The 10,554-nt window shown below is 28.9% G+C and overlaps 2 protein-coding genes across 4 annotated transcripts; one reads left to right on the top strand and one right to left on the bottom strand.

Annotated features, from left to right (window-relative positions):
* Positions 1–205: 205 nt before the first annotated feature.
* On the bottom strand, positions 206–1,475 carry LOC105799900 (glutathione S-transferase U8). The gene is made up of 2 exons (XM_012630715.2): positions 1,109–1,475; positions 206–742 (listed from the first exon to the last, which is right to left on the bottom strand). The coding sequence occupies exons 1-2, from the start codon at positions 1,421–1,423 to the stop codon at positions 380–382; spliced, it is 678 nt and encodes a 225-aa protein (XP_012486169.1). The 5' UTR covers positions 1,424–1,475; the 3' UTR covers positions 206–379.
* A 1,843-nt stretch (positions 1,476–3,318) lies between these two features.
* LOC128032475 (uncharacterized) lies at positions 3,319–7,789 on the top strand. Of its 3 annotated transcripts, none has more exons than XR_008188674.1 (3): positions 3,319–4,258; positions 4,696–4,789; positions 6,036–6,296. XR_008188674.1 is itself a non-coding variant. In XM_052620684.1 (3 exons), exons 1-3 carry the CDS (start codon positions 4,188–4,190, stop codon positions 7,350–7,352), a joined length of 324 nt encoding a protein of 107 aa, XP_052476644.1. In that variant the 5' UTR covers positions 3,319–4,187; the 3' UTR covers positions 7,353–7,789. The 3 variants fall into 3 exon arrangements, 2 of the variants coding, with proteins under 2 accessions (XP_052476644.1, XP_052476645.1); XM_052620684.1 differs by lacking the exon at positions 6,036–6,296 and adding an exon at positions 7,194–7,789; XM_052620685.1 differs by lacking the exon at positions 6,036–6,296 and adding an exon at positions 6,373–6,869.
* The last annotated feature ends 2,765 nt before the right edge of the window (positions 7,790–10,554 follow it).

Genomic DNA, 10,554 nt, shown 5'->3' with positions numbered 1-10,554 from the left:
TTAGGTTGATCTATATATAAACATGATTGAGTATCTAGTAGACTGATAGTGTATTTTTTTATTATTTCACAAACAACTTTAAAAAAAAAGAGAAATGGTGTGTCTCTTTTTTTAAAATATATATTTTAATAGTTTATTATAACCTAAAACATATTTATTAAACATATAAAAAATTATATATTTATTTATTACTATGATAAAGGGATTATGGAAAAACTCATTGATAACTTAATAATCAATTTTATTTAAGAGTACAATGAGTTCATTTATTTTTTCACTCGAACATAAAAGCAAGTAGCTCATTACACACAAAAGCAGCAAATACAAAAATGGCAAATTGCATGCGACAATCATTGTGAAAGACGTTCATTGGGAGGGCTTAGGCCTTAGCATTATCTTGCTGATATTTGGCAATGAGACCTTTGACAAAGGGAAGTAGTTTGTCTCTTGGAGGCAAACTTTCCTTAACAATGCTGCAATTTGCGAAATCTTCAGACCATTGGAATAATTGGGGAAATTTGTCAGCTGACAGCAGATTTTGCCCCATAATTTCTTGAGTGACCCTAATGAAATAGCCAACAGAGCTCGCAACAATATCTACCATTCCAATGGTTTCTCCACCAAAGAATTTCTTTCCATTAAGCGCACTTTCAAGCGTTTTCAGATACTCGCAAGCTTCATTCGTCACTTTTTCTCGCTCATTCTCGGCGCTCCATGCAGCTAGCCAAAGGGTAGGAAAGCACTGAAAATAAAATGTATATTCACACCCAAACTTAGAACATATGACCAAAAATAGTGTTCTGTTTAACGTTGTTGTTGGCAGCTTTTGGATAGGTAAAATATTTTGGCTTATATTACGACAAACACCAAACTAAAAAAAAGAAGAGAAAAAGTTGTTTGCTTATTGTTTTAAAGTTTTTATAATATAGTTTAATATTAAAATAAAAAAATAATATAATATAAATTAAAAATGTTCTCATTAAATAATACTTATCTAATTATTTCATATTTCTTTTAGAAAAAATTTATCATATTATTTTTTATTTTGGATTGTCAAACATACAAAAAAAAAAATACTAATGAAAAGTATAAAATTAAATAATTATACCTTTTCGTCGATGAACTTGATCCAGAATCGAGCGGTAGCTTTGTCATAAGGATCTTGTGGCAAATAGGGATTATGCTTCCAAGTTTCCTCAATGTATTCAAGTATAACAAGAGACTCTACAATTGGTTTCCCGTTGTGAAGAAGAACCGGGACTTTCTTATGAACCGGATTGTATTTCAAAAGCAAATCGCTCTTGTTGCCAAAGATATCCTCATTTATGTACTCATAAGAAACACCTTTCAACTTCAAAGCAAGCTCTGCCCTGTAGCTGTAAGGGCTTGCCCAGTATCCAAAAACCTTCACTTCTTCACCCATTACGCTGCTTTTCTTTCTCTGTTTTAATGTGTTCCACACTTGAAGGGTGACCTTGAGTGGGTGCTACTTATAGAGGGAGGATTTGGTTGTTTTGATGTGGATGAAGGTACACGCAAACTATAAAAAGTTAATATAATCTTTTAAATAATTGATGACGACGTCTTTTATTGAAGCAGGTGCCGGTCAAGCGAGGCTGCGTTATAATATTCAAGTTATCAACAAGGACACAGCAACCAACATGGAAATACAGTAAAGTTGAACTCTGAAAATAGTAAAACAAGAAAAATTAAGGTATAGACAATTTGAAGAAGAATAAATAAAAATGGGCAGCTCATCAAGGTCAACATGGAAATGCATTTTATGTCCTTTTTTTTTGGTTTCTGTCTCATGTGTATTTAACATCCACATGGTTCACAAATTGTATTTATTTTACTCAAAACATATGTTTTATTTTTTTAGAAATATATGGAAACGCATAAATATTTTTTAAAATATATAAATAGTGTACTAAATATTAATTTAAAACAATATATATTCAAATAAAATAAATTTGTTATTTTTCCTAAACACAGATGAAAAGAAAATATTAATAAAAGTTATGGATGAAAATGAAATACTAATAAAATATATAATTAAGAAAAACATTTAGAGTGAAAGTAGGATCGGATGGGTGGATAAATATAAAGACATATTTATCAACTAATTTTTTGATGATACTGAATTAGCTATTGTGATGATGACTCGCCAATTCACATCAACAACAATTGTTAATCTAAATGTACCATAAATATTAAAATAAATCAAGTAGACAAACAAATTTTCAAATTTATTTTGAATTTAGTTTTAAAATTACCAAAATTTTAAACATTTGTTAAAAATGTGGTTCTTACTTTTTTTTCTTTTAAGATATCTCTTAATGTTAACCTAATGCATGATGTGAAATTAGAATGTGGAAAAATACACTTGCCGTTACAATCAAACATATGCATAAAAAAACGAGATAAAAATAAAATTATTTAGCACATATGATCAAACATATTAGCCCTTAATTTATAATATATATTTTTATAATGAGTTATTGAGTTTTCTTTTTAAGCTCAACAAAGTGAATTTTAAAAGTTTATTATAGGGATTATATTAAATTAGCTCTTTTATTATCTTATACTATTAAAGAGAATCAAATAAGTTTAAATTATAACATTTAATGTATAAAAATGTCTTAAAATTATTTTTCATTTTTAAAATAAAGATTTCATTTATAAAATTATAAGTAATATTTTTATACCATAAGTATTAACTCTTTTCAACTTATTTCTTTTAATAATATAAAATTAAATTAATCTATTTAATAATAAAGAAAATGATTTAATACCATTCGTATAATATATTTAGAAAAATAGGATGGCAGGCTGCATGGTCGAAATTGGAAAAGAAAAATTGACTACTCACTATTCATATATGCAGGTCAGTCAAAGTCAATTATGACGGCATATAGAATATAATTTTATTTTTCATATAATCATATTATTAAAATGGTGCGTCCTAATCGTATACATTTTATATGTATATATATATATTTTTCTTTTGAAGTCGTAATTATATTTTGTTTGTGTGTGCTTTTCTTAGCAGGTTAACGTATGGTTTAAGTTTTGTAGTTTTTTTTTTTTAAGATTTTAAAATTTAAGATAAATTATTAACAAAATAATTTGAGAATTTAAATTTTGAAGTCAAAGATGACTAAATTTTACTGAAAAATAGATTTGATTTTTAAGAATAATTTTAAATATATGTTATTGCAAAAAACTGAAAGGAATAAATATTTTTACTATACTATTAACTTAATTTAATATTTTTATTGGTTCAATTAATATCACACTTTGAAAATCTGATTTCAAATGTATTTTCGATAAAAAATGGCTTATGCACATTCTTACCGGAGGAACTCCAATATTGCTACCCATAGAACTCACCAAGCAACATGGACAAATTTTTGGCGACTTAAAATCCCCTTCAAGATCATCTTTCTTCTTTTGCAAGATCTGCAACAATAACCTCCCCACAAAAAACCTCCTTTCAAGAAGGTTTTCAACCAGTGATTTTCTTTGTCCTCTTTGTAAGGAAAATAGAGAAACCCTTGACCCTATTTTCTTCAATTGCAACTTTGTGAGAGCAGTTTGATTTGGCTCTCCTCTTGCTCTTCGCATTGACTCCGTAAACGAAAATTCTATATCCAATTGGATTCTTCAATGGCTTCAATGAAATGATCTCTCGCTTGAGTACTCAAGAAATTTCTACCCTGCTATGTCTTGCACTCTCTGAATAATCTGGAAGTCAAGAAATAAACTCCTATTTCGAAGAACCATCCCTTGCCCCATTGGTGCGATTAAAAGAATCTTTGACATGTTTCAATCGTCCTCAATTCCTTCCCGGACACCTCCTGCCACAACACATTCGGCTTCTATTTCGGATGCTCGCACCTCACAATGGTCTCTCTCGCTCTCAACATGGTTCAAAATAGACAAAATAACATGATTAGAGGATCAACCATCATCCATAATTCTAACGGTTTCCAGCTGATGTCTATCCATAGTTTCAAATTTGCTAGCAAACTTCTTGTCAGAATTCTCACCCTTCGTGCTATTCTCTTGTTACTTTAGTTTCACAATATTGATTCTTGTAGTTTGCTGGGTGCCGACAAGAAATGGAGCAACATGATTGTTGAACGCGCCAAAATTTGGATGGAAACTCCAACCAGCTTTTGAGGATGTTAGATTCCTTCTTCAACATGTCATTATTGCTCAACAACCCACAGACAACCACCAACTGGGAAATCAGGTGCATCACTAGGCTAAGAAAGCTTCTAAAAGTTTCATAAGTTTTTGGCCATTAATGTTCTTGATCTTGTAAACCCCCTCCCCAAAATCACATCAACTCAATCATGAATTTCAAAGTAAAATTTATGATCCACAACATTTTATCAATGTTTCATTCTTATCCACCACTTTTAAAAATTGTATTTATCATCAAAGATCTTTATTATTGTTTCAATTTTTATCAAAACTTCTTTAAAAGTAACATTTATAATTTATATAGTCTTTTAAAAGATTTTCTCATTCATCATTTTTCTCATCAAAATAAAGCAAAAATATCCATTTAGCTACGTGGCATAAGTTGTAAAATTGTAGCTTAGTGTTAGTATAGGTTCTTAGATAATAATATTGTTAGTTAGAAACATACTTTCAAATTACATTCTTGATTATTTACATTTGCAGGTTGAAAATGGATGAGGTTGGTGGCAAAGAGTTGGCGGAAAATTTGGAAATATTGACAACTAAGGCCAAGCCACGGCATTGTATCACATTAAGGGTACGTTTGGTTCACTGTAATGGAATAGAGCTGTAATAAGTAATTCAATTGTTTGGTTGAATGGAATGGAATAGAGCTGTAATAGTATTCTTGTGTTTGGTTGAATGGAATGATGTTATAATAGCATAAGAAAAAAAAGCTAAAATGACTAGAATACCCTTAACATAATTTTTTTAGGTAGATGATTATTGTTATTAAATTTTAATAAGATTATTATTAAAAATAATTTAATAAAAATAATAAATAATTTAACCATATTTTAACATAATTATTATTAAATATAATTTAATAAAATTCTTAATATAATTATTATATGAATTGAAAAATCATAATATATAATACTATAAAAATAATATATAATCTACTTTATTATTTTTAAATTGCAATACATATTTAATGTGCTAAAATATCATTATTGAAACAAATAATTTAATTATTCTACAATAAAAATAAAATATTAGAAGTAATAAATAACTTGAGAATTATATTTCATATCCAAACATAATATTCATATATTAACAAAAAGTTACATGATTTCATTAGTTTATATGTCATAATCCATATATTATAAAATTTTACAACATCAAAAAGTTACAACATTGTATTATCTAATGTTAACAGATAGTAATGCCAACCATTGGGTCAGAAGCTTTTTCAGTAGCATTCATTGTTGCATTTTGAGAATCGAACTGTGGTGTGGGATAACAAAGAAAGAAAAAGTCATACTTGCATGAAGGGTAAAAAGTTCTTAGAATAAGGCTAGAGTAACCTGAATCTGATAAAATATGAAGAACATACATTAAGTGCCATAAGAAAGCTCCACTAAGACCAGCTGTAAAATGAAATCTCACATGAATTTTTGAAAGTCAACAAGATGGATACTTATTAGTTGGAAAATGAGGATTCCATTGATGTACTAGTTTTCTACAATTAGTAGTTTATTTGACATGTAATTTAAATGTGAATCATGTCAAAAATTCTCTAGCTTTTATTTTCTAGAATTTATCACTTTCTTAAAAGGTTATTTAGTATGGTAGAAAAATTACTCTATTGTGTTAAGCTAAAATATTTTCAAGAACAAAGTAGCTAAATGAAAATTTATATAAAGCAAAATGGTATAGTCTTAACAAAAGTTTCACTTTTTGGGGAACTTGTGTAGATCATTTATGTTCTAAAAGAACTTTTTATCGAATAGTTGCATTCAATATGAAAAGGGTGAAGGATACTCACAGTTCCTTAAATACAGGAATGTCAACATGGCTCAGTTTGACACAAAGGAATCTTCCTCCCCGTTTCAAAACCCTGAGAGAGAGAGATGGGCACAACATTATAGACGCTATAATTCATAACACAAACCATATTCAGCTATGGAACAATCTGTGCCACTTCATGGCAGTAGGTCCACTTTCAAGGACATACTATTATGAGTGTTATTCATTATACTCACATTGCCCAAATTAATCATCCAACCAATAGAACTACAACAGCTAGCCTAATTCTTTTTTCACTTTTGCAGTTCTTATATTTTCCCGTAACCTCACCATATTTATTGTTTGCCGGTGTTTATGCTTTATCCACTACAGGAAATGCACATATACTTTGTTCAACAAAAAAAGCCTACCTGTTCCACCTGCTATATCAAGATGTTTTATTCCTAGAAATGGGCTCAGTTTGGAAACTAATCTGATAAATTGGGCAGAAGACGTAAAGAAGAGAAAGCAACAAGATGATAAAAGTGAAATAATAAGAACAAAAAGGCATACAAAATCCAACCTATCCTTCCACAGTCTATGTAGTCCACCACTCATAAAGTCATTCGTGAGATCATAGTTTGAAGCAACATTGCTAAAGACTTTACCAATCATTTGGCTTTTCTCTTCTTCTCGTACTTGTTTAAACCCTGAAAACATAACACTCGTAAAATTCATAATGATTGTGACACAAGGGAGGTTGTAGGAATTCAGATACATGTATAGGGTGAAGTATTTGAGATTTGAGCATTAAGAGCAAAGAAAATCGCATATATGCATATGGTATATGGATACGAAATATGCATAGTTGATCTTTTTGTGATAAGAAATAGCTACTTCCGAAACCTATACTTCCATGGTTTTCACATCAGCCATCTATTTTCCAATTTGTGTGCTACAAAATATAGTGTCATATTTCCATCTAAAGTGATGTTGCCTATAGTAATTCAGATCTTCATGTTTCAAGGCACAAACAAAACCACATAAAGCCTCTGGGAAGAACCGCAAAGGTATTGATGAAGACATTGAAAACATGCATAAAGATATGCTAAGCATTTCAAATCTATTGATGAGCAAAATTGAATAAATAAATCAAATAAGCAAGAATCAATATTTATTTTTCTTTCTTTTATTTTATTTATTTTTCTGTACAGAAAGAAAGAAGCAGACAAATACCAAAACTTGTGGCATGTGAATGTAACAGACAAGTAGAACATAGCTTGGGCAAATTTCGACTGCTGAGATTCTTAGTTACCAGCCTGAGAGCCATTCCGCTACAACGATTGCCCACAAAAAGGCTCACATTCACTTAAATGTAATACCCCGAAAATTTCTACAGTAAGGAAAGTAAGATAATATCTTTGATATAGTAAAATAAGGAAATAAAGTGCTAAAAAGGGTAATTTTGAGTTACGGAAATATTGGGAAGTATATTATGACATATTAATTCAAGAAAGGATTAAATCGCAAAAGTGAGAAAAGTTTTGTTACCCAAGAGTAAATACTCAAAAGTTGAGGGGTTAAAGTGTAAATATGAAAAAGTTGAAGGACCAATAGTGTAAATATTTTAAGGGTGGAATAATCTAGAAACTAAGGAAAATGGATGAATTGGGACCAAATTGAATAGATGAAGAATTATGAGGGACTAAATTATAATTTTACCAAATTAAGTGATGACTCAAGGATGAAATTTTAAAAGATCTAAAGGGCAAAATGGTCAATTAGAAGAAAGAGAAATCTAGAAAATAATGATAATGTTGGGAGATATTTTAGATTAAATAAATAAATAAATAAATATTAGTTTATTAATATTTTAATTGAATTTTTAAATGACATTTTATTATTTTATTATTATTGTTATTATTAATACTATTGTTATTATATTATGAAATAAATTAAAATACGACAAATGGATGGTAATGATAAAACACATGTGTAATAATATGTAAATGTACAAGTGTAATATTTATATTGTTTATTAAATAGATATTTATTTACTTATTTATTATCATTATGTAAAAGATATTTATTTGATAAATAATTAAATTATAAGATTTTTACGTAACTAATAAATTAATTCATGACAAGTGTAAGATAAAGATTAAGTACAAGTGTAAAAAATATTTGTATACATTTGTAATATATGTATTAGTTATTAGTTAGATATTTATTATTATTAACTATATATATATATAAGATATCAAGTAAAAGAAAAGGAAGAAGAGAGTTACAGAGAAGAAACAACGAAAATAAGGGAAAGAAAAGAATAAGGGGAAATTAGAGATTTGAAGCTTGGAGCTTATTTTGGTAAGTCAATCAAATCTTTTTTTTTAATTTTGATATTTTAGAAGCTTTAGAATAAGGTTTTGATGAAACTAAGTTGACATATTGAAAGTTTAAGAGTTCTCAAGTATAGTTTATGTTGAGCAAAAACAGGAATTAGGGACCTAATTGAATGAATTTCAAGTTGGAATTGATAAAATGATTAAATTAAAAAGTATGCTATAAGTTTTATGTTATAGGGACTAAATTGAGGAAAATTCAAAATTTGAAAAATATACTGAAAATTTAATAGTTATATTTGAGTTTGGATGGAATTTGAATAGAAAAGAAGTAAGAATTGAGTTAGGAAAGTAAGTAAACTTAGTTCAATTAAATTGTAAAATAAGTTATAAGAAACAATTTTAGACAGTAGCAGTAGATTAAATTTGAAAAATCATTGAAAATTGTGAAAATCGAATTAGAGTATGAATAAAATATGGAATTAAAGCTTATTGAGTTTAGTTTCTCATAAAAGAAACGGTGTACGTAATGGAATTGTAAATTATGAGATATAATGAATTTTGTGAGACAAGGTCAGAATGAATTCGGGTTCCCCTGTTTTGACTTGGAAAAATCATTAAAAATTGTACAAAAATAATTATGGGTTAGAGTTTATATATTTAAAATCCTTAATGAGTCTATTTTCAAGAAAAATAAACGAGGACATCATCCGAATTCTGTACAAAGATATAATTAATTTTTAGTGAAGAGTGGTCAGAGTTGTCAGACAGCGAAACAGAGGAAAATTTAAAGAATAAATTGTACTAATTGGCTGAACCAAAAATTCTAAAAATTTTATAGTAAGAAGATATGTGAGTCTAGTTTCAGGAAAAATAACGGATCTTAATTTGAAGCTCTTTAGCTCCGGATAAAAATAATTTAGTGACTCTGACTCGGATAAACAACTTTGAATATACATGTGAGTGAATAGTAAAATTATAGTTAATGTTGTTTAAGTGTGTTATATACATTAAGGATGTGGAATGGAGAGGAGGAGGAGGAAAATTGGGAAATATATGAATGATTTGTGTATAATTGATCATATGCTTGATTATAATTGATAAACGATGAAATAGAAACGATGTTTATATTTGTGCATTATTGGTCATTGTTTAAGCTCATGTGTGAAAATAAAGTTTCATAGTACGTGTGTATGGTATAATCGGTATATGATATGAATAAATGTTGTGCTCATCCATGCTTATAATGCTTATGCTATATGTGTATTTGGCTAACATATTTGGTGTACATGCTTAGGCTTTGGCCAAGTAGTGGCTAGATTATGCCACGTTAAATTTATAAGTTATGCATTGAAATGGTAAGTGCCTAATTGAAAATATGCCTGTGATCATGAAAAGGGTGGTAAGGTTTAAATTATGTAATCTCTAGTGAAATGGTTTACCATGTGGTTAGTTCCAAAAAGAGTTATGTTTAAATATACTAGCTTGCGACTATGGTTGAATGATATGTTTATATCTTGTGTGATGTGCATAGAAAACGAGTGTAGAAAGATAATGAAATAGTAAGTTCATATGGCTGAAATTTAACGATTAAATTTTAATTTCATGAATTATATAGTGTATGATGATATATATTTGTTGATGGATTGAAAATAAAATAACAAAGCGAAAACCGAATAAATAATCAAATGGAATGGAACGTCGAATTTTAGTACTTCTGATCAGTGACAAGTGATAAGTGATAAGTGATAGCCTCAGCTACACTTATCTGATCAGTGACAAGTGATAAGTGATAAGTGATAGCTTCAGCTACACTTATCTGATCAGTGACAAGTGGCAAGTGATAAGTGATAGCTTTAGCTACATTTATCTGATCAGTGACAAGTGAAAAGTGATAAGTGATATCTTTAGCTACACTTATCTGATCAGTGACAAGTGGCAAGTGATAGCTTTAGTTACACTTATCTGATCAGCGACAAGTGGCAAGTGATAAGTGATAGCTTTAGTTACACTTATCTGATCAGCGACAAATGGCAGGTGATAAGTGGTAACTTAGCTACACTTATTTGATCAGAGACAAGTGATAAGTGATCATATGTAAGACCATAGTTATACTATGGCAAAGTGGAAGTGAAGTACTCAATTTTCCGTAACCGTTCCCTAATTTGATTAAGGATGGTAAGTGACAAATTGGCCCAAAAGAATTAAAGTAAATGGATAACTGGTAGTGTAT

Source organism: Gossypium raimondii, chromosome 9 (assembly GCF_025698545.1).
Source record: "Gossypium raimondii isolate GPD5lz chromosome 9, ASM2569854v1, whole genome shotgun sequence".
Taxonomy (NCBI): Eukaryota; Viridiplantae; Streptophyta; class Magnoliopsida; order Malvales; family Malvaceae; genus Gossypium; species Gossypium raimondii.
Note: the sequence above shows the minus strand (reverse complement) of the source record. Positions and strands in the feature narration are given on the sequence as shown.